Source organism: Cryptotermes secundus, unplaced genomic scaffold (genome assembly GCF_002891405.2).
Source record: "Cryptotermes secundus unplaced genomic scaffold, Csec_1.0 scaffold962, whole genome shotgun sequence".
NCBI lineage: Eukaryota > Metazoa > Arthropoda > Insecta > Blattodea > Kalotermitidae > Cryptotermes > Cryptotermes secundus.
The window spans coordinates 766,962-788,281 of NW_019720723.1; the positions used below are offsets into that span (position 1 = coordinate 766,962).

At 39.0% G+C, this 21,320-nt stretch overlaps 2 protein-coding genes across 4 annotated transcripts in view; one reads left to right on the forward strand and one right to left on the reverse strand.

The window, feature by feature from the left end:
• The window catches only part of LOC111872525 (mediator of RNA polymerase II transcription subunit 15), an 89,434-nt gene extending 78,157 nt beyond the window's left edge, over positions 1 to 11,277 (reverse strand). Inside the window, exons 1-2 of one of the 3 annotated variants that reach the window (XM_023866541.2) lie at positions 11,207 to 11,277; positions 9,708 to 9,796 (exon numbers count right to left, since the gene is read on the reverse strand). In XM_023866541.2, the coding sequence (XP_023722309.1) occupies positions 9,708 to 9,773 (66 nt within the window). In that variant the 5' untranslated portion in view covers positions 9,774 to 9,796; positions 11,207 to 11,277. Of the gene's footprint in view, positions 1 to 3,483; positions 4,283 to 9,707; positions 9,797 to 11,206 lie in introns of those variants that run through there. The other 2 variants (XM_023866550.2, XM_023866534.2) reach the window with 2 other exon arrangements.
• Positions 11,278 to 11,565: 288 nt separating this feature from the next.
• Positions 11,566 to 17,474, forward strand: LOC111872518 (zinc finger and BTB domain-containing protein 17). The gene is made up of 2 exons (XM_023866522.2): positions 11,566 to 12,521; positions 16,466 to 17,474. The coding sequence occupies exons 1-2, from the start codon at positions 11,883 to 11,885 to the stop codon at positions 17,147 to 17,149; spliced, it is 1,323 nt and encodes a 440-aa protein (XP_023722290.1). The 5' UTR covers positions 11,566 to 11,882; the 3' UTR covers positions 17,150 to 17,474.
• Positions 17,475 to 21,320: the final 3,846 nt, after the last annotated feature.

Below are 21,320 nucleotides of genomic sequence, written 5' to 3' on the forward strand. Positions count from 1 at the left end.
ATCTAAACATCCACTCCTCCATACGGCTTCATGGTACAGTGCTTAATTAGTTAAGCACTAGGACAGCTTTACCTTTTTATAATACAATCAAATTCTCCGTAGACCCGAAGCGAAATATAATTTCTGTTCTGCTGCTAGTTCCAGAACCACCACCACACCGGTCACCACCCTCGACGACAATGATAACGCCTACTTCCACCCTCGACCGAGGCCAATATTGGCACCACAAAGAGGCGAAAGTGAAGGTAATGTATAAAATTTGTACAAAAATATTTTTATAAGTTTGCTAGTATATCCGTACTAAACTAATAGTAAACAGTATTAACTACTTGTAATATGGCCGCGCCCTAGCTAAAGCGGTTAGTCGCTGGCTTCCCACCGCGGCGGTCAAGTCTGGTCAAGCGGGATTTGTGGTGGACAAAGTGGCGCTGGGGCAAGTTTTCTCCGAGTACTTCGGTTTCCCTTGCCAATCTTCATTCCACCAATTGCTCCACAGTCACCCTCACCTATCATTTGGGGCTGGTACAATAGGCCAGAAGTGGCCGCAGTGCAAGGGACTTAGTCGCACCCCACTAGCAATAAAAACATCCCTGCGCTCAATTAACTACCGCGCCTTGATGACTATCACACGAAGTGTTCCTAGGGTAGTGTCTGTAACAACGGAAGTGTTTTAGATTTCAGTATATTGTGTTAAGGTGTTCATACAAACTCCATGGCCTGCAGTCCGAAAGTGAACTATACCGACCGAACGACCGCCGCTTGTCGGCGAAGTTAGTGCCAGCTTTAGCGGATGGAGGGTGCCTCGTGGTCAGCCCAACGGATCCTCACGGCCGTTAATCTCAGTTTTCTAGACCGGAGCCGCCATTTCCTTGAAATGTCTCCTATATTATTCTCGCGAGGCTGAGAGGACTCGGTTCTAGACCCACTATTTCTCAGAAAATCTGGTAGTTTTTGAAAAAAAGAAACGAAAAGATACAAGCTGTCCCTCTGTCCATCAAGGAATTCTGCGACGAAGTTTATTTTCCGTGTACCTCTAAATTATGGGTGGGGAGTTAGTTTGGCCGACAGGACATACTCAGCTTGGGCAAGATTTAGGCAACACACATCTTTAACGACGAAAAATGATAAAATCTCCAATTTTCCTCCCTTTTATATACAGAGAGAATTAAGGGCACACAATTTATATGAAATTAGAATGTTTTAAAAGAGGCACAACAGCTCAGTCAGTGTAATGACTAGATTACGAGTTAGGTGGGAAAGCAGAACTCGACTCCCGACGAGGGCAAAGATTTTTCTTTTCTCCACGTCATCCAAACTGGACTTAAGGTACCCCATTATACTGTAAAATAGTTACTGGGGCTCTCTGTCGGCGTGTAAAGCGACAGATGCGTGAAGGTAACCTCTCATCTACAATACATATAGCGGTTATCGAAAAGTGTTCTTTTCCTTAACATTATATTAACCTTGGTCCAACGACTAATTAAATTATATTAATAACATAAGCTACACAGAAAATATACAGGCCTAATTCTAACGTGTTTTGTTAGAATCCAAGTATGTTACGGTGGGCCGATTCTAAAGTGTTGTTAAGTAAATTCGCCCCACAGGCCGACTTTTTCACGCCCCTGGTTCGAAAACATAAGTAGTGTTTATTTAGTTATTTCGCGATGTTGTATCAGCTGCCTTGGTTATATATAATTGAATTAGATGCGTCAGAACGGTTACGAATGATGCGTCGGGAACAACATGAAAAGAAGCTTATATCAATGTACACTTCCGACCATGTATTTTAATTGGTTATAAACGGAGAAATTGACCTCGGTTTGTTCTGAATCGCTGATAATTATCGTTAAAATAATATGAATGCATTACAGTGAAAACTGTGGGATTACCCCTTTGAGGAACAATGGTTACCATATATGTACCGTCTGAAATAATATAAAAACAACATATTTTGCCTACAAAATAGATTTATAAGTTCCGTATGATTCTCAGAATAAACGGCGGTTATTTCCTTAAACAGCTTTAACCGATTGTTCTTTGTAATGGATACGTGGTGTGTTTCTGTGAGGTAGGAATTGAAAGTTTGAATATTATTTGGATGAATTTCAGGCTGCCAAGAACTTAAAAAAAACAGACCATTGCAGTAACCAATCTGAACTGGCTGTATAACAAACTCGGACCCATTACATGCAAAAAGTGCTCTAGTTTCACGATTAAGAGCTCCGACTGCCAAGGAAAGTCTGGGTTATTATGAACTGAAGAAGCATAAGCCATAATTCAACGAAAGATGCTCAGAGTTATTTGATCAGAGAAAACAGGCCAAATTGCAATGGTTACAGGATCCACGCGAGTTAAATGGGAATAATCTGAATATAAGACGCGAAACGAGCGGCATTTCAGGAAAGAAAGAGGGAATATCTGAAAGACAAAATTAATGAGCTTGCAACGAACAGTAAGAGCAAGAATATTAGAGACTCGTATAGAAAAATAAATTAATTTAATAAGGGTTACCAACCTAGAAATAAATTAAATCCGCTTAGTGGGGGACAAAACCATGACATAAAGTCAGGAAACATATGTTTTGAAAATGTGGCACAGTTCAGATATTTGGGAACAACGATAAGAGATCGAAACCTGATTCAGGAGGAAATTAAGAGGAGACTGAACTCAGGTAATGCTTGCTACCATTCAGTCCAGAACCTTTTGTCTTCTCGTCTGTTGTCCAAAAACATAAAAATTAGAATATACAAAACTATAATTTTGCCTGTGGTTCTGTATGAGTGTGAAACTTGGTCTCTGACATTAAGGAATCAACATAGACTGAGGGTGTTTGAGAATAGGGTGTTGAGGAGAATATTTGGACCTAACAGAGACGAAATCACAGGAGGTTGGAGAAAACTGCATAATGAGGAGCTTCATAACTTGTACTCTTCTCCAAGTATAATTAGAATGATCAAGTCAAGGAGGATGAGGTGGGCAGGTCATGTAGCACGAATGGGGGAGACGAGACGAGGAATGCGTATAGAATATTGGTGGGAAAGCCAGAAGGAAAGAGACCACAGGGAAGACCAAGGCGTAGGTGGGTAGGCAATATTAGAATGGATCTTAGAGAGATAGGATGGGATGGTATGGACTGGATTTATCTAGCTCAGGATAGGGACCAGTGGGGGTTCATGTGAACACTGTAATAAACCTTCGGGTTCGATAAAATTCTGGAAAATTCTTGAGTAGCTGTGCAACTTGCAGCTTGTCAAGAAAGGTTCATCCCCACGGGGTTAGTTAGTTAGCTCTGGCTGACAGTTTTTAAATACGTTAGAGCATTTGTTTCTTGAATTGGTCGGCTTCACGCCCCTGTCGTTTTACCCCAGGGAAGAGACCCCAGTAACCATTGGATAGGACGCTGGGTGGGCCCGAGAGCCCACGTTAATGAAACGTTAATGAAGTGTAAGATGCTTAGTACAAGTTATATATAAATCAAACCTGTGGGATATTCGAAACTCCTTCTGCAATAGCATCTGCCCTCGTGATGTCCCCTTCTGACGCAACCAGCAGTACATGTGTGGCTAAAATCATCTCTAGCAATATCACTGTGGTCCAGACATGGCTACAACCGTTACCACGGCCTTCAGCGCTATTATTTTTCCACTTCATTTCCGAAACACAAACACTCATGAAGTCCCAAACATCCAAATATTCAACAGATACTTTTAGAAGTCTGCAGTAATACCAAATAAGAAATTCTTCAAAGTCAAGTTCAGTTCACGTCTTTTTAACGATTATAAACCAAACTCAATTACTTCACAAACCATTGTCCCGAAACTCCGCTATCAAATCATTTGGCACACGTTCGAAGCTAATTTACAGAACTCTATACTTGCTGACGTAATGCAAATCTGTCACGCTGGTGGAAGCAACAGTCCTCTACAAAAACAAAGCATCTTTCTTAGTCCACGAATGGACTGCGACTGAAGATGTGGAGGTTGCGCTCAACGGCTATTAAACCTCGTAGTCTCAATGCCGGTGTTTCACTCTCCCTTTTCGAAGCACAGTAGCAGTAACATGGAGACTGCTCTACTAACTGCAGGGGAGTTGCGTATCCAACTGCCTCTCGTTAAGTGCTGTGGGAAAGGAGAATAAACCATTCCTCATATGTGGGTCATACCTTAAACAGGTAGATGGCTACCATTTTTCTTGTTTTTCATTGATGGTAAGGGTGTCGAAGGAACAGGTTCCACTTTAGAGGTCCATAACGAGTTCAACTTCTCAGGTAGATGGCCATCTGCACAGGAAAAATTCAAGTTTTGTGTTATTTTCTTTTTATGTCTAGGTAGCCGAAATACATATAGAAGGTTCTGAACTGCGTGGTAGCAAGTATTCCCCGACTTTTATATGTCCTTAATCTCTTTGGAAATGCAATTATGGTTTGCTACTGTCATTTCCCGATAATCGAAATCATCGATATATTTAGCTTCAACCCTTCTGACCAGGGAACGCCGATTGTGTTTAGGGCTCTAGTGAATGCTGACGTCACTACACAGGCTGCGTATTATATATATATATATATATATATATATAGAGTCAAATATTTTAAACATTGGCGAATATAAGTTAAAAATATAAAGTTATTCCTCTGCTTAATTAGTTAAGCTCTATTCCATTAGCTCATATGGGGGAGCGGAGGTATACCTTGTCCTTTCTTGATCTCGGCACTAGATAGGGGTGAGTGGTGAGATTCAAGCCCTGCTGCTTTACCTCCCCCCCCCCGGAAAAGAACCTCCGGTACCAACTGGATAGGATGCTGGGTTGGCCCCAGAGTCGGTCTGTACTCTGTGGAGAAGAGAAAAATCTTGCACTGCCGGGAACCGAACTCGGGCCGTCCAGCCCTTAGCCTATCGCTATACCGTTCGAACTAGTCCGACTCCTTTGCTCAAGGTACAGCCAAAACAGCTAAACTGACATTAAATGTACAAGCATCCTGATGATGGCCATTAGGCGGTAACATGCTGCTACAATGAGGAGTTCGTAAAATTAATGCAGTTGTATCAAATGGTTATGCTGATGGAACTTCTACAGATTAACCACGAAAACAACATGATGCTTCGACACAATAGTTCATATATATTGTCACGTGCCACAGTGACTAAAGGCGGAGTTAGGATTGGTAATTGGATTTACTGACTACAGGTTACAGGTCGTAACTACAATTAATTATAACACTTTCTGATTTCCACAATACAAAGCACTCCGCGCTAATCTCTTCAGTCTATTTCCACTAGTCTTCACGGATTTATAACACAGGAACTATAAAAGCCTCTCTGAATCACACACTTCCAATATCACTGCACCATACCACATATAGTCTTCAAATCACACATTAAATCTTCACAGGCTGATCTCTTGTACTCTTCTGTACCCCCTGAGCTTACTGCTTGCTTGCTTGTTCGCGTGCTTCTGCCGCTACTATACCAGATTAGGAATTCTACTCACTTATATAGCCGAGGCACGGACACCGGCTTACAGTAAACACATCACATGATCGCTATCCAGCCAGTATATGGGTGCGTCGGTCGGATCGACAGAAAACACAGCTTCTTCTATTGTTGAGTGTTGGACCGTGTATACGGAACTGTTAACTAGCAACACGTTGATCAAATCCGTTACAGTATTATCATTTTTGTGTTTAATATTGACTTTTCATCCGTTAGAATTCAGTGTTCACTGTTCCTAAGGGCAGTGTCTCTGTTGTGAGCCACAGAGTCTCATTATAATGGGTCCCTCCTGCACGGTTTGAAAACATTCCAACTTTCCAATTTGTCTTAACCTGTATTTTTGTTCTTCTATACGTATGTAAGCTCTAGTTCGCTGAAAAATTGTATGCATTTTCCTGAAATGGAATAGAGTGTCGTCGCATTTTATGCGAGGGATGCGCTCCTGAAAAACTCTCATAATTCAAGACAATTTTTCTCATAAGAATAAATTCGCATTATTAAAAATTTGCTCATAATATGAGATTTCATTAATATACTATTTCACTATTTCAAATTTGCGTAAATCGCATTCCATAAAATGCGACCGCACTGTAGTTAATATGAGAATTGAAATTTTCACTGTGGTTAGTAATAAGACTGCTGCTATCTGGGATTTGACGCCGTGTAATTTGATACATGGTTACCAATGTCCCTCCGTAATTTCGGTAACCATCTAATAAACTATATACATCTCAGGAGACAGCAGATGCGTTTCAATTGTTCATTGCCTCTCCATTTACTCACGGATAGCGAAAATTTCCAGTGCGTACTGCCAAATTTATAGCAGAAGATAACCAATTATTTGTTCACATATCTTATCGTGATTCCAAAATATTTTTGAGGGTGAATCATCATCAGATAGTAACAGAACGTTACGTCATCATTAGAAAGTTACTAGATTCTGTTTTCAACACATGGCGGGAACAAAAATCTCAATGCTGACGGTCTCGTTGAACACACAGAGCTTTTCTTCAGAAAGGTTGCCTACAAGAGTACGACGTGACCGTAGATATGTTTCAGACGCAGTATAAACGACTCTTCAATCGTCAGCTTCTATGTGGCTTTAAAATAACACAAATGCAACTAATTTCGTCTATAAGAGGCTTCTAAAATTTGATTTCACTTACTTCACATTTCAAAATATTTGACAACACAATAAAACATTGCGTTTTGTTTACAGGTAGCCTATCTTTTTCTCGGTATTCAGAGGGAACACATAGAGGAGAATACTATGAACAGAACACATTAACTGCCGGTTCCCAACAATATGAAAGAAAGGGATCTCTTCTCTAGCAAAATGGTAATATTACGATACTAACACGGCGAGCCAGTGCAGCAAACAGCAGAAGAAATTTGACAAAGCCTATGCGTGGTCTATTGCAGTAAGAAACACGAAGCTACTGTCAGCTTATAACATTCTGAAAGATCATTTTAGATCATTTTTAAATATAAAATTTTAGATTTAAGATCACCTAATTTTTAAATTAGGTTTAACCTATTTTTATGTACACGACTTTATCATAAGTACGATTTTTATTCATATTTCATTGTATTATATTGTTAATTTTAACTAAAGTACGGACTAAGTTTTGTGTAGTGTGTGAATTGAATGGAAACTAACTTGTACGAACCATTTATAAAAATGTGAATATTAACGTTGCAGTTCGATAATAGCATATGAGAAAATTGCAACACCTGAAGATGATTCATTTGAGGTCGAAACATGTAGTGCGTGCTATATAAATAAATAAGGTACTGTTGCGTTGACGGTAAAAATTATATATATATATATATATATATATATATATATATATNATAGAGGAGAAAATAAACAAGTTAAAAATATACCATACAGCGTTATGGCTTCGTGAAATGCTGAAGTTTGATTAACTAAGAACCAAACGAAAGGTGACTCTTGAACATCCACGATTTAGAATTGGCTCTTGTTAACATAAACAAAACTTGTAATAACCAACTCATAACTATTGATGGCAAACTTGGTACATTGGCGCCTGTGCCAATGGTTTACTAGCCCTGATGTAATTGTCCCCTTAATATTCTCATGGTGACAGCGCGACCATCGTAAACAAACGGGTTATATAATTGTAAGAGAATAAAATAGAATATTTATTTGCTTATTCTGATTAGTTCGAAGCGTATTATGAGCAGGATATTAATATTACATTGTTACCATAAATTTATAAGCCTTCTCATGACCATATTCTTTCGTTAATTGGTCGCGTTCTCATATAATTAACTTTCGCTTGAAGCCCAATTTGCTATCCACTCCTAGAATCTCTAGAGAAATTACGATCCATATACGTTACTCTAAAGTGGTTAATTGCTGTAAGTCCAAGCAAAAAGTTCAGTACTATCAAGGAACCAATGGGAGCGAAGCTAACGACTAAACGACATGATCTACAGCAGAGATCTTCGAAAAGGTTATATACAAATTACAACAGTCAAGACTTTAAGATCTGTAAGTGCGCAGACATGCATATAACGATTACAAAGAGGACTAATAACAACAGCGTTATTCGCTTTAATTTACCAGCTTCTGATCCATCTCAATTATGTTAAATACCGTACTTGCGGTAGACAAGCATATATGGTCCTTCTCCTTACCCACAACTACGTCACTACTAACCATAAGTGGCCTAGTCGAAGATGATAGGTTCAAATCTCGGCCCGTTGACCAGCCACCTTGACCGGGGCTTTAAATTTTTCTTTAGTACTTACAAGCTACGAACAGTTCCTAGCACCAATGATGTTGGCTCACGTGCTAACGCTTCTGGTTTATATTCTTGAGGTATCTGCTTCGAATCTCGGAAGCAAAACTGACTATACTGAGTGTTTTAGTGGGTTTACTCAGTCTCTACGGGCAAGTTGCAGGATAATGCCTTGAATTAGGCCAGGATCATTTCCGTCCATTTTTTTCCCGGTGCATTATTCATATCATATAATAATTCTGTCCCTCATAGTTCGCGTAGAGTTATAAAATTTCCTTCCCAGTCCTGTCTAATTATTATATCATTTGATGCCTTTGAAAGTTTCATTAAATAAACGAAAAATAAATAAATGAAGTACAAAACAACATATCTATACAAATGAATACACGTCGATTAATTTCATGTGTTCTATAAGAAGAGACTGACGGTGATATTCTTCGACGTTACGGTATACAGTGTCAAATTCTTCTACTTAAAAACCGATGCCGACGAAAATTCATTGCTGATTCCTATGAATTACAATAATCATAGAATTAGCATTCATTATACCAACATTATTTTGGTCATTGTCCTTTGTCTAAGATGTATTTGTTAAACACTTCCCTAATGAGAGATTGTTCTACGTTCTGCAAGTGTCTTCTACTTCGAGACATATCTAACAGTTCTCTAGATTTTGCTGATAATATTTGATTCGGTATACGAATATTCATAACGTGTACTCTTCTCCAAGTATAATCAGAATAATCAAGTCAAGGAGGATGAGGTGGGCAGGGCATGTAGCACGAATGGGGGAGAAGAGGAATGCATATAGGATATTGGTGGGAAAGCCAGAAAGAAAGAGACCATTGGGAAGACCAAGGCGTAGGTGGGTGGACAATATTAAAATGGATCTTAGAGAGATAGGATGGGATGGTATGGATTGGATTGATCTGGCTCAGGACAGGGACCGCTGGAGGGCTCTTGTGAACACGGTAATGAACCTTCGAGTTCCATAAAATGAATATTGTATTGGACATGTCTTTTTTCTGAGGTATAGCCTATTTCAAAGGCTCTATATACTAACTAATTATATTCCTTACTCTGTAACTGGTCACATGCTGGGTCAAAGATGAGTCTATAGTTTTAAAGACCGGGGATGCGATAATATACTGCCTGGTCAGGGCTGTCGCACATGTAGTACGGAGCAAAGGCGATCTGATTAACAGGACAGTACCGAAGAAACTCTCGAGAGAAACATTCTCCAGTGCCACTTCATCTCACGTAAAATGGACCGAAATTGGGCCCGAGGATACGCGGTGAGAAACCAGCGTCAAACCACCTGACATGTATATAAACAATTGATTACCCCATTTTAATTGTAGAAAAATTCAGGGCTTATGGGCTTAGGTTTAACGGATCTTTTTACATGAATGTTTCGATGGTTTCAATAGCATATCTGCGAACTTACCTCACTTGTTAGGCCTACATTCATTATTCTCTCGGGCAGCCGCTCTTGCACAGAACAGGCCTGCATTTTTATGATTTACGTGGAGCCGTCTGTAAGAAGTCAGGTAATTTTGTGGTCTTAATTATTGAAGCATAGAAAAATATTTTATGTAAAATAATACAAAGACTCAGACGTGCTATAAACATAATTTATACATCGATTCGAGGAGGAAATTTCAAAACTGCACAAAGGAATTAGAATAATGTAGAAAGAAACAAAATTGAAGCCCATACTTCTACAAGAATCATCATGTTCAATCGTCCTTGTGACAAAATAGACAAATTATTTTCACTAACAAGAATTAGTTTCTTCGACCTCAAGATATGGCACGGTCAGAAACTAGATTACACAGTGTAAATACAATTTTACAATATTTTTCTAATCGATCTCTATACACATTCCATTACTAAACCCCATTCATTCACTTAACACCGCTTTTTCGTAAACACTGAGCCTATGTTATATACTAAATAAAAATATTACAAAAATGAGACAATAATGTTTCGGAGATGAATGGTTCACACATCTGAAGACTTGTGGTGTAATGTTAAGACATGCACTACTTATAGTTATACTGTTATAAAATGTAGGCTGTAGTGAAATTAATCATCTTCCATTCCAGCCATTGAACTGATAAAATTAGACTGTAGTTTCTTAGACTTCCGGTATCAGCTTAAGGATCTACTATGCTGTCTGCTTTAAAGCAACACTTCCCTTAGTGGGGGGTGGAGTCCAGCTGGGTCCAGACGGCACCGCGGTCTCTGATTGGCCTATTGTATATTCCCCGGGTGATTATGATGATGGAGAATTTGGTGAATGAAGATTGGCAGGGGAAACCGAAGTACTCGGAAAAAACCCACCCCAGCCCCACTTTGCCCACCACAAATCCCACTTGACCAGATCGAACCCGGGCTGCCGCTGCGAGAAGCCAGCGACTAACCACTTGAGCTATGGCGCGGCCTTTGAAGCATCACTTACTAGCATTTATAGGAAACAGCACAACAGAGACTATCAGCCATGATACAAAGAGTTAGGCAGAAATTTGAATATTTGAGCCAGAAATTTATATTTACCCTTTCCGTAATCCTAATTGGGCACTCCGAACTGTCGTAACGTCTTTCGTTTAATGCTACACAGCAAAGGAGTCGATAAGTGACGTTAAATTACCCACGAATAAGAACTACTTAGCACATTTAAACGTATCTTGCCTTCCCTCTGAACACTAGGGATACCAATCGATACGGAATTCGTTATCAATTACAGACATCTTTACATCGAATCAAATAATCTTCAATCAAAACTACCCATTAACGTAACTGGATGCTTAAAGCTGAATGTTCAGAATTTCTTTCACTTCACAATGGACATACTGGTTTCCATCATGCCTAAAAAACCTCAAAACGTTTCGCGCAACTGAAACAAAGAACTCTTGTCACCTACAAATTATATCCAAAGTGTACCTGAACAGCAGAAATGTAAATGGTTCCTGCAAATAAATAAATTTGCTCCTGTGATGGATGACGAATCAACACGTCTCGCTAGAGTACGAAAATTTCCCTGTGTCTTGGGAGCAGGGAAATTTAGCGAACATCGACCTTTGACTCTGGAACAATCGTTTAACAGTACCGGTAACATTGAATGGTAACTTGCTAAACATATATCTTTGATGAACTATCAGAATAAATATACCACACATTACCACTAACTTACCCTGACACCAGTACTCCGGTTTTATAATTTTTTACACATACGTTTTTGATCAGAGGGACGTAAATATCATTTTAACACTGTGGGTCTACGGAAAACGCTGAGGGAATTTTTGAGTGAGTAGATGTATCAACAGTCAACACTGGCAGCTTGTCGGGCGTCGGTAAAAACATAAGGAGGGAATAGTCTTATGTACAACTAATAAATAATAAAAAGTAGGGTTAAGAACCAGCTGCTACTGTTTTTAAGGAATCGGCATACATTGTGATTTACAAGTGTAATCGTAACGAATAGTGCTGTAGATTTGAAGTGTATACTAAGTGTGCATTAAGTGGCGTCAGTAGGCCTTTTGAAGGCTGCTTCAACCTAACCTGCCAAGTTGTCGGAAAAATTAGTTCTTTAAAATTTATACAGAGTGCAGCTGAGATCATGGAAGAGGCTATGAATTTCCATACATCTAATATGAACCATCACTGTTTAGTCTGTGGGACAGACTCACTTGCAAATTATGTTGATATGACACTGGTTACTTCTCGGACCAGTCAAAGTGAAACTCTAGTGAGGGAAAAATTAAAAACTATTCTGCGTGATAAATGGATACCACCGGATACTGAAATGTCAATGGTGATTTGTTTACCGTGTTTTCATTTGGTAGATCAGTTTGATGTGCTTGAAAATCAGTTACAAAACATAAGGGATAATCTGGCAGCTAAATATGTTGGTACTAATGGAATAAACAAGCAGAAATCACCAGAACCCCTGCCACCACCAGCAGCAGCTTCAAGTAATTCTGACTCCAGTGACGATGACAGGTCACCATCTCCAGTTATTATTACAACCACCACAAGAGGCCGCAAATCTGGTACATTTAAAATTCCGAAGCGACCGTCAACTTACAACAGGAAGGAGAAGACACCTAAACGCAAGAAAATTTCAGCAGAGGCCAGAAAGTCTGCTGCAGAAGCAAGGAAAGTAGCAGCTGAGATGAAGAGAGCAGCAGCTTTAGCTAAGAAAGCTGCAGCTGAAGCAAAGAAGGCAGCTTTAGAAGCTAAAAGAGAAAAAGCAAGGGTAGGTGCATATTAAAAATGTTTGTGTTCATATACAGCCGTCTGAAAGGTTGATATGCATTGGTACAAACCCAGGCCTTTAAGGATGACATCTTATTTTAAAGTTTCATTATACAGGATAAGAGAAGATAAACTAAACCTGGTAGATCATTGTCTGAACATGCATGAATGGTTTCACATTTAGTCATATTTATATTGATTTTGAGTGGATTATAAACATGTACTAACTTTGCTGACAAGCGGCAGTCGCTAGGTTGGTACAGTTTGCTTGCAGACAAAAACCATGGAGTTTTTTCTTTGTTTTGTTTCATTATAAACATGTAAAGTAAGTAATTGAATGAACTGGGTTTGAGATACAGCATTTCAGAATGTTAACATAGTTTCTTTCACTCCGCAAGTATTTTTTAATGAAGTTTGATATATCCTACAAAAATGTTATGTTTTTGCAATCATCATTTTATATTTAAGGATGTAAATGTGGTTTTTACAGGGGTGAAAATTTAGTTATCTTCTGGGTTATTGTAGCCTCATACGTGGTTACAAATATTTTGGTGGAACCTGCTGTTTCAGTTTTCTGACAATGGGGGCAGCAGCGTATACACATTGTCATAACCCAGCAAACTGCATCAAAATGGATATATTTTTAGATCTCAGATACTATAATTTTAACATATTGACTGCTGGGATTTTGAGATCCTTAATATGCCAGGGCTTTAAACATAAATATGGGTCTTGAAGTACTTGAAGGAACTTAAGTCTCCATAATCAGAATTTGGGGCATCTTTCATGATGCAAGGAATTCCACACAAATCATTTCCCTTGTGACATATTTTTATGACATTTTAATGGCTTAGTGACTATGTCACCTTTGGTGGCAGGGATTGGAGTGAGCTTGTGGTTTTCCATTATCCTGTACCTTTCATCTTTAGGGCATCATTTTGACAGCATGAGAATGAGTTTATAGAGCCAAGAAATTGCATTGTGATCATTGTCAGTTAGTGTCTGAGAGGTCAGTTTTGTCTTTCTCTTTTTCTGACTCTTTTGTGGTCAAGGAAAGTTATTTCTTATCTTGTGACCTTGGAATGTAATGGAGGCTTGCACAGTTCTACATATTTCTTCACTAGAACTGCTCAGAGTTATCTTCTCTAGTGTGCTTGCATGCTTCATAATGATGCTGAATGGAGTTCCTAACGCAAACCAACTCTTTAGGTTGGTGCCTCATGTTTGTCACAGCTACAAGGATGTGATTGATCAAGTTTAATGCACTGTAACGCTAATATAAATTTTAACAAAACATGTTTAAGAATGGGGCTAGTACCAAAATATGCACAAATAAAAATACTAACTGATAATAAGCGGAAAGAAAAACACTAACACAGACACAAACCATATATAATAAAAATGAAATAAAATTCTTATATAGAAAGTAACAAAAATTAAACACACAGCTATACCAAATCCACTTATACAACACAAACATAATGGCAGCACACTTGGAATAACATTGAACAATCCATAAACCAAAAATTACAAGAAATGACTGAAGTGCACCATAAGCAACAACACAAAATACACGAGTTAAATAAACAAATAGAAAATATGGCACACAATAACACAAACTACAATAGAGTAGAAAATCATACAAACATACAGTTCACATATGAGGAAATACAACTATTAAGTAAAGGCTTAAAAACACAAACAAAAAATGGATTGAAACATTAGCTCTTGAAGCAGAAACAGCAATTAGCCAGTTAGATGTGATGGAACAAAATTACTATAGACATACGGTTGCAAAAACCTAAAAAATATTAGCCAACGCAATAATACAATAAATAAGAATAACAAGACAGAATGGAAAGTAATAACTATCATAAAAAGTAAAATGAGAACAAACGAACTTGTAATAACAAAGCAGATAAAGGGAAAACACTAACAATACTCACACAAGAAGAGTATAAACAAAAAACGAAAGCATTTATACGAGACATCCAATTCATAACAGTCCAACCCAGTGCTACCTAAAAGGGTTCAAACAAACACTAAAACAATGTGTAAACAATATAAAAAGAAAGTATGGAAATGCACAAACAGGAATCCCATGGCCCCAAGCATGCATGCGACAATAAAAGTACATAAACCAAACACACCTATTACACCTCTAATCAATTGGAAGACTGTGCCAACATATTAAATAGCAAAGCAATTAACAGAAACACTACAAAACTACTTAAATTTTCCATACACATACAGTGCGCGCAATTCCATCCCCCTTATGATGGAGCTAAAAACCACTAAACTGAATATCGATATGAGAATATGTTCCTTCAATATCAAAAATATGTACACCTGCCATACATACCAAGAAAACACATCATAAACATAATTAAGAATATATTAGATAACACAGAAATTCAATTCAGTATTCAAAATGAAATAACATATATATTGAAAGTAGTGATGGAACAAAACTACTTCCAATTTGACCAATATATATCAGATAACTTTGTTTACATTTTCTTTTCCATATTATTTCAGTATCCTAAGTCTGGCCATGGGACTTCAACTCACCATAGATAGATTGACAGGGACATTTTGAAACTAGAATAATTAATTTTGTATTCCATGTTGTTTGTTATAGGGATTTTACTTCTGTGTATAATTTCAAAGGTTTTAAGGAGGGCCTGCACCAGGATCATGCCCACTCTTTGTGTTTAGGTTTTGCCACAGATGTCTTCAACCAAGTCCTTCACAAGACTTCTGTAACTTGGACACTGTCGTCCTAGTATATATATGATAATGTAAATGTCGTAGGCCACCATGTTCATAATAAATAACGTAATTTAAAAAAAGTGGAATTGTGGGGTGCTCCTGGATAACCTAAGCCATCTGGTTATTCTCAAAATGTCATATTCATTGTCTTTTGATGATGATTCTGATGGACTTGATTCATGTATATAATTGTTATCAGAATTACTGTTGGTTCTAAACGGTTCTGACGATGGTGTATAATACACGGTGACTGAGATTAGCTCTTTCTAAGGGGCCCAAATGAGTAGGTATCTTCCCTCCCCCCTCACCTGAGGACAGAAACCGATCCAGTTTCCAAAATGTCAGTGTTTCCCGTTTTCTAGAATACCAGACAATGTAAAAAGACCAAAAACCCAGTAATTCTGAGAATTACTGTTATTTGCTATTTCTGCAGTTTATCTGCAATTAGTGCTACTAAAATATTTTAATTGCTACAGTGGAACTGTAGTGGAACCCTCAAACAAAACTGATAATGGTACATCAGAAATCCACTGTGATCTGATACAGCTGCCATATCTCACAAGTGCGTTACCTCATTCAGAAATGCAAGTAATTATGGAGATAGGGAAAGATCAAAACTGCCATTCAAGCAGCTTAATATTCATTGGTGATGAGATCATTTATGATCAAATTCAAGTTATAATTAAGTAAGGTAAAGTTGTCCCTGTGCTTAACTAATTAAGCACTATGCCATGAAGGTGTATGGGGGAGTAGCTATTTAGATCCACATTTTCTTGACCTTGGCACTAGTTGAAGGTGAGTTATGAGAGGAGAGTTGCACAAAAACAACTAAGTCAGTGTTGGCAGTAAATGTGTCAAGACTGTTGTAATTTTTTTAGTTTTGAAGTGTGTCTTCTTTATGATTGCAGATAATACCTTTATTTAATTTGTCAACGGTACTTTCAGTTATGGCTTTCTAGCATAGTTCATATTTTTTAGATGTTACAATTTGAAACTCTGTATGACATGTAAGAAATTTATACCCTGGAGTGGTTTTCCCCCTTTCTTTTTTAAAGGAATGTCAGAAGATGCTATTTAGTTCATTTAAGATGAAGGGTTGGACTTCTTGAGATAGAAATGTGTATGAGGTATGAAATTAATTGGCACATTCTTATCTTTATGTTTTGGTTTTAGGCTGAACGAGCAAAGAAGACATGGCGTCAAGGGCAACCTGATGGAGATGCTGGCACAAGCAAGCAGCTGGGTGAGGATATGAATGAATCTGGAACAAATGAAAATGGAAACCAGGTTCATAAGGAAGGAGGGAAAGAACAGACATCTGAGGAGGAAGAACGGGAGAGGAGAACAATCTACGATGATGATCCATCTGTGTTCAACCCTGGAGAGAAGCTGCGGGTTGGAATAATACAAGCATCAGCTGATGGTAGCATTGCTTATGAGTGTTGCTACTGCAGTGAAAGATATGGTGATATGGAGACTTTGAAGATGCATGTACGGTCATGCCATCGTCCTGAAATTTTGACAATGCAGATTCCAGTAGAGTTGGGTTTTGGAAGCAAAGTAAATTGTGGTGCACAGCTTAGTAATGTTACGGCAACAACGGACCTTTCCAAGCCATTTGTTTGTATCTATTGCACTGGAGCATTTAAATTTAAGAGTAACATAAATTTACATTACAAAGAAAAACACACACCGTACAAACCGTTTGCATGTATGGATTGTCATGAGACGTTCCGAAGATCAATGGAATTGTCACGTCACAGAGTCTATTACTGTCCACTCAGCAAGAAAATTAAAAAGACAAAGAAAGAAAGGCAGAAGGACAAGGATAAAGAAAGAGAGGATGAAGATATGTAAACTTATATACATATGATTTTTTTTTGCCATTTTCAGTATTTTACAGTTGGTTGTCTCACTGCATGAGTGAAATTCTGATGCCAGATGAATGGAACAATTCTTGTTACAGTGAACACTGTAGACATGCCTTCTTGTTGCTTTTCAGTGCAGAATGATCTGATTTTATTTTCATGGTAATAGTTGGATTGAACACCAGAGAGTAGAGACGATAGTAGTGGAATGGAAACAAATTATCAGTGATTTTTTAATTGTGCCATCACCATTACTAAATGATAAGTAGTAATATGGGATGCATATGTGTAATTATGCATCCTTGACCACCTGATTTTATTATTTATTCAGAAGCCATATCTCCTATAATATAATATTGCTTTAACCTGAATGTAAGATGTGTCTTATTTCAAGTGTACGTGTTTGAAATTTGCTGGTGCAGTCTCCTTGACATCGAAGAAATATGCTGTTGCACCATAACATGTTGAATCTTACCATTAGGTCATTGATAGTAATATTGGTGTTAACAGGGGTGCAGTCTTAGTCGAATTACTCAGAGAATATTGCATATGAAGATCAGCAGTATTACCTTAGGGGCACAAACAGATGTATACATTTCTCTGATTTTAACCTCCATTAGAATAACAGGCTAATAAAATCCATTCCTTTCCTTATTAACTTGAGCTTCACAGGGAAATACAACACCCAGCCACAACAGGGGTTTGGGGCATTCTTCATCTGTGGCCCTCAGTTATTGCTTGGCAGTAGTATGAGATGTTTTTGTACTGATTAGTTCAGTGCATTATGTTGTCATGTTTTATCATGTAGCCAAAGAAAATGAGAGGTTTAAGAAACAGGTGGTATGTAAACAAGGTAGAAGAACTGTGGTCAGTGTATGAAGACAGAGAGCTAGCTAGCTAGTTGCCTGACCTTTAAGGTCACTTCTCAACACTTATCAGTATGGTTTTGTGTCGCATAATCCAGCTGGAAACATCTGAAAAGCAGACAGCTACAGTCAACCCCTTTTCACAGTCCCCATCCTGTTGTGTAGTGTTCTTCTGATTGGTTTCACAAGAAAAGAAATGGACAGGAAGATGATCAACTAGTAGATTCTTTGAGAATTTTCAATTCCCAGCACGGGCAAGAGAGATTTTTCTCTTCACCATAACATCGAGATTGACTTTGGGACCCACCTGTCCTCCTATCCAGTGGGTACAATGGCTGGGAGTAATGGGTCAGGGACATGCAACTGACCACTCACCTCCATCCAATGCTGACGTTGAGAATGGTGGAGCTATACCTCCACTCCACATGTACCTTCATGGCATGGTGCTTAAGTAATTAAGCCCAGGGATAACTTTACCTTAACCCTCTGGAAAACTGAAAACACGGAGTGCATTTTTAAATGAAAAATTTTTCTAGTTTTTAGTAATGCACTGAACTGTATGACATCCTTCAATAACCTCTGGGACAGCTTACGGTAAAGGCGTAAGGTAACTTTGAAACTAATTCATTTGTCTGCACCTCACCACTGAAAATGGTGCTCATGGGGAATCTTTGCTGAACTGTTGTACACTGATGACTGAATTTTTATAGCATGAACTGTATTCAGTAGTTCTAGTTTAACTCACAAAAGATGCCATGAGTACAGTAATTACTGTTTGCCCAACTGCATCCTTGAATGTAAGGACAGAAATCGTTTTAATGTTTCTTTTAAACTATTAACTTTTATTTAGCTTGTATCTGTAGATAAATGTACAGCTGTTGCTATGCAATAAGCCTGTTTCTAGGCAATGGCTTGGTAAACACGTTCCCATGGCGATGAATACAAACAAAAACAGAGTTACTGTTGGAAAGTGTTTCCTACACGGTCCGTGCAAAGTGATTATAAAAAGAAGGAAATTGGCGGCAACCAGTCAGGTGAGCTCTGCAAGGGAGGCTGAGAAGAGTGGGCACTATGGTTCATTTGACAGTTGACAAAGAGTTTTGCATGGGCAGCTGTGATAAGGACCTGACCATGTGATGCTGAAGAATCTTCACTGCTAGAAGCCATTGCCAGGGAACGGCTAATGAAGACAGCAGGTGCTGTGGTGATTTGTAAAGTGTGGAGATTAGCAGTATCGCTCTAATTACTTGTAGTTCCAAGTGTATAAGTGGTCAATCCATTCACCAATCCATACCCTGTCTATACGGGCATAAATTATGACATTCTGGTGTCAGACGTGGTTGGATTGAACACTGCATTGAATTTTGATTGTTATGCCACCACTCTATGGAAGTGGAACAAATTATGGCATGCCTGCTGGAAGAAATGAAAGCCAATCTGTGAAAAATGGATGACACTCTAAGGTAAATGTAAGAAGAAATGCTGGCCAAGGTGGGCAGCCTCCCAGAGAAAATGGAAGCCTGTCTAGGAAAGACAAAGGCCACGAATTTGGAGGCAACTCAAAGAGAACTGGAGACAGGTGGTGCATGAGGAGGTCCCTAAAGAAGAGGCTGCAGTGAAAAATTTCAGAGCACTCAAGAAGCGGCATGGGGCTGGCATCTAGCTCTAGGGCATCGCCGAAAGCTGAAGCAAAGGAAGAAGCTGGCCACAACCTGCAGAGGGATGACCAGCACTGCAGAAGGGACATGATCATCAGGGCTCGGGGAGAGAAAATGTTGCTACAGGAACCCTCAAAGGACGGGTGCTCCAGAGGAGACAACAGGTGCACGAGGAAAGCAGGAATGGGGTAAGGGATTGAGATGTTAAGGAGCAACTACATCTGTGGAGGGAGAAGGCAGCTGGCAACAGCATCATAGGATGGAGCAGAAGACAGCAGCCATGACTGGAAAGCACAGAAATTGTTAACGAGACCTTCAGGGATACCTTAGGGCTGGAGATTGCAATGAGAACAGCTGGGACTTCCATTAGACTGTGGAAAATGAGTGTCAGGTCAGCACACAGGGTAGAGCCATAAATGTAGGAGCATTAACCACTCCTCGAATTTTTGCCCCCACCAACTGGAAGAGCATGATGATGGTGACAAACCTGGACTGGCTCTCATATGATCAGGGATCTGCTTGGGACAAGTGGGCTTAAGGAGGGAGCAGCAAGAGCAGTTGGAGAGTAAATATCATGAAAATTGAGGCATGGGGAGGAAGGTGAGACCAATCACAGATGTCGCAAGCACAGCCTGACAGTGCATCAATAAATACATTCCGATGGCAAAAAATATGAACACAACAATAGATTTACTGTTGGAAAAGGTGTTTTGTATTCTGTCTGTAGAAGTGGTTATAAAATGAAGAGAATCTGGGCATCCAGTCGAGTTCTGCAAGGGAGGCTGAAAGGAGATGGTGGTGTAGTTTGACAAGAGTGTTGCATGGGCAGCTATGACAAGAGGACCTGAGTGTGTGAAGCTGAAGTATCTCTGTGGTTAGAAGCCATTGTCAGAGGAATGGCTGGAAGAGGCTTAGCAGGAACTGTGGTGATTTGTAAAGTGGGGTGATCAGTGATAGCGCTGTTATTACTTGTACTTCCAAGTGGTTGTATAAGTGGTCAATAAATCCATTCACCAATCCATACCCCATCTAGAGTCACCCATAAACACATGACATTACTGTTTCCCAACTGCAACCCTGCAAGTAAGGATAGAAATCTGTTTCAGAGTTTCTTTGAGTAGGGATGACAAAGTGTTTCTTTCAATGTTTACGATTCACTCTGTTTTTAAGAGAAAATATATTATCATGTGTTGCTGTATGTGACACACAACACATGAGAGTGGCGGAAGCAAGTGAAGTGGAAGATTGCCTGTGAGGATGTCAAGCGTGATGTAGAAGACTTCATGTGTGCGATGCAACAGTGGATTATGAGGTGTATGTAAATCAGCGATACTGCTGTGTATAAAAGTGTCATTGAGAGAGTGCATGTAACCAAGCTGTCAATAAATCCAATAATCTGAACTAGAACCCATTTCATCACGCGTACGCTCTACACAGGACATATATGGTGTCAGAAGTGTCTACGAACTTAAACATGCCACAGATTAGAACAAATTATTGTGCATCGAGTATTATACTGCCACAAAAAATGGAGTCACAGCAGACGATGGAACTCCTGCTAAAGGAGGCAATTCACTCCCTAAGGGCATGAAGATTGAGACGGAGGAGGTTGGACACCAGACAAGACTGGTTCTTA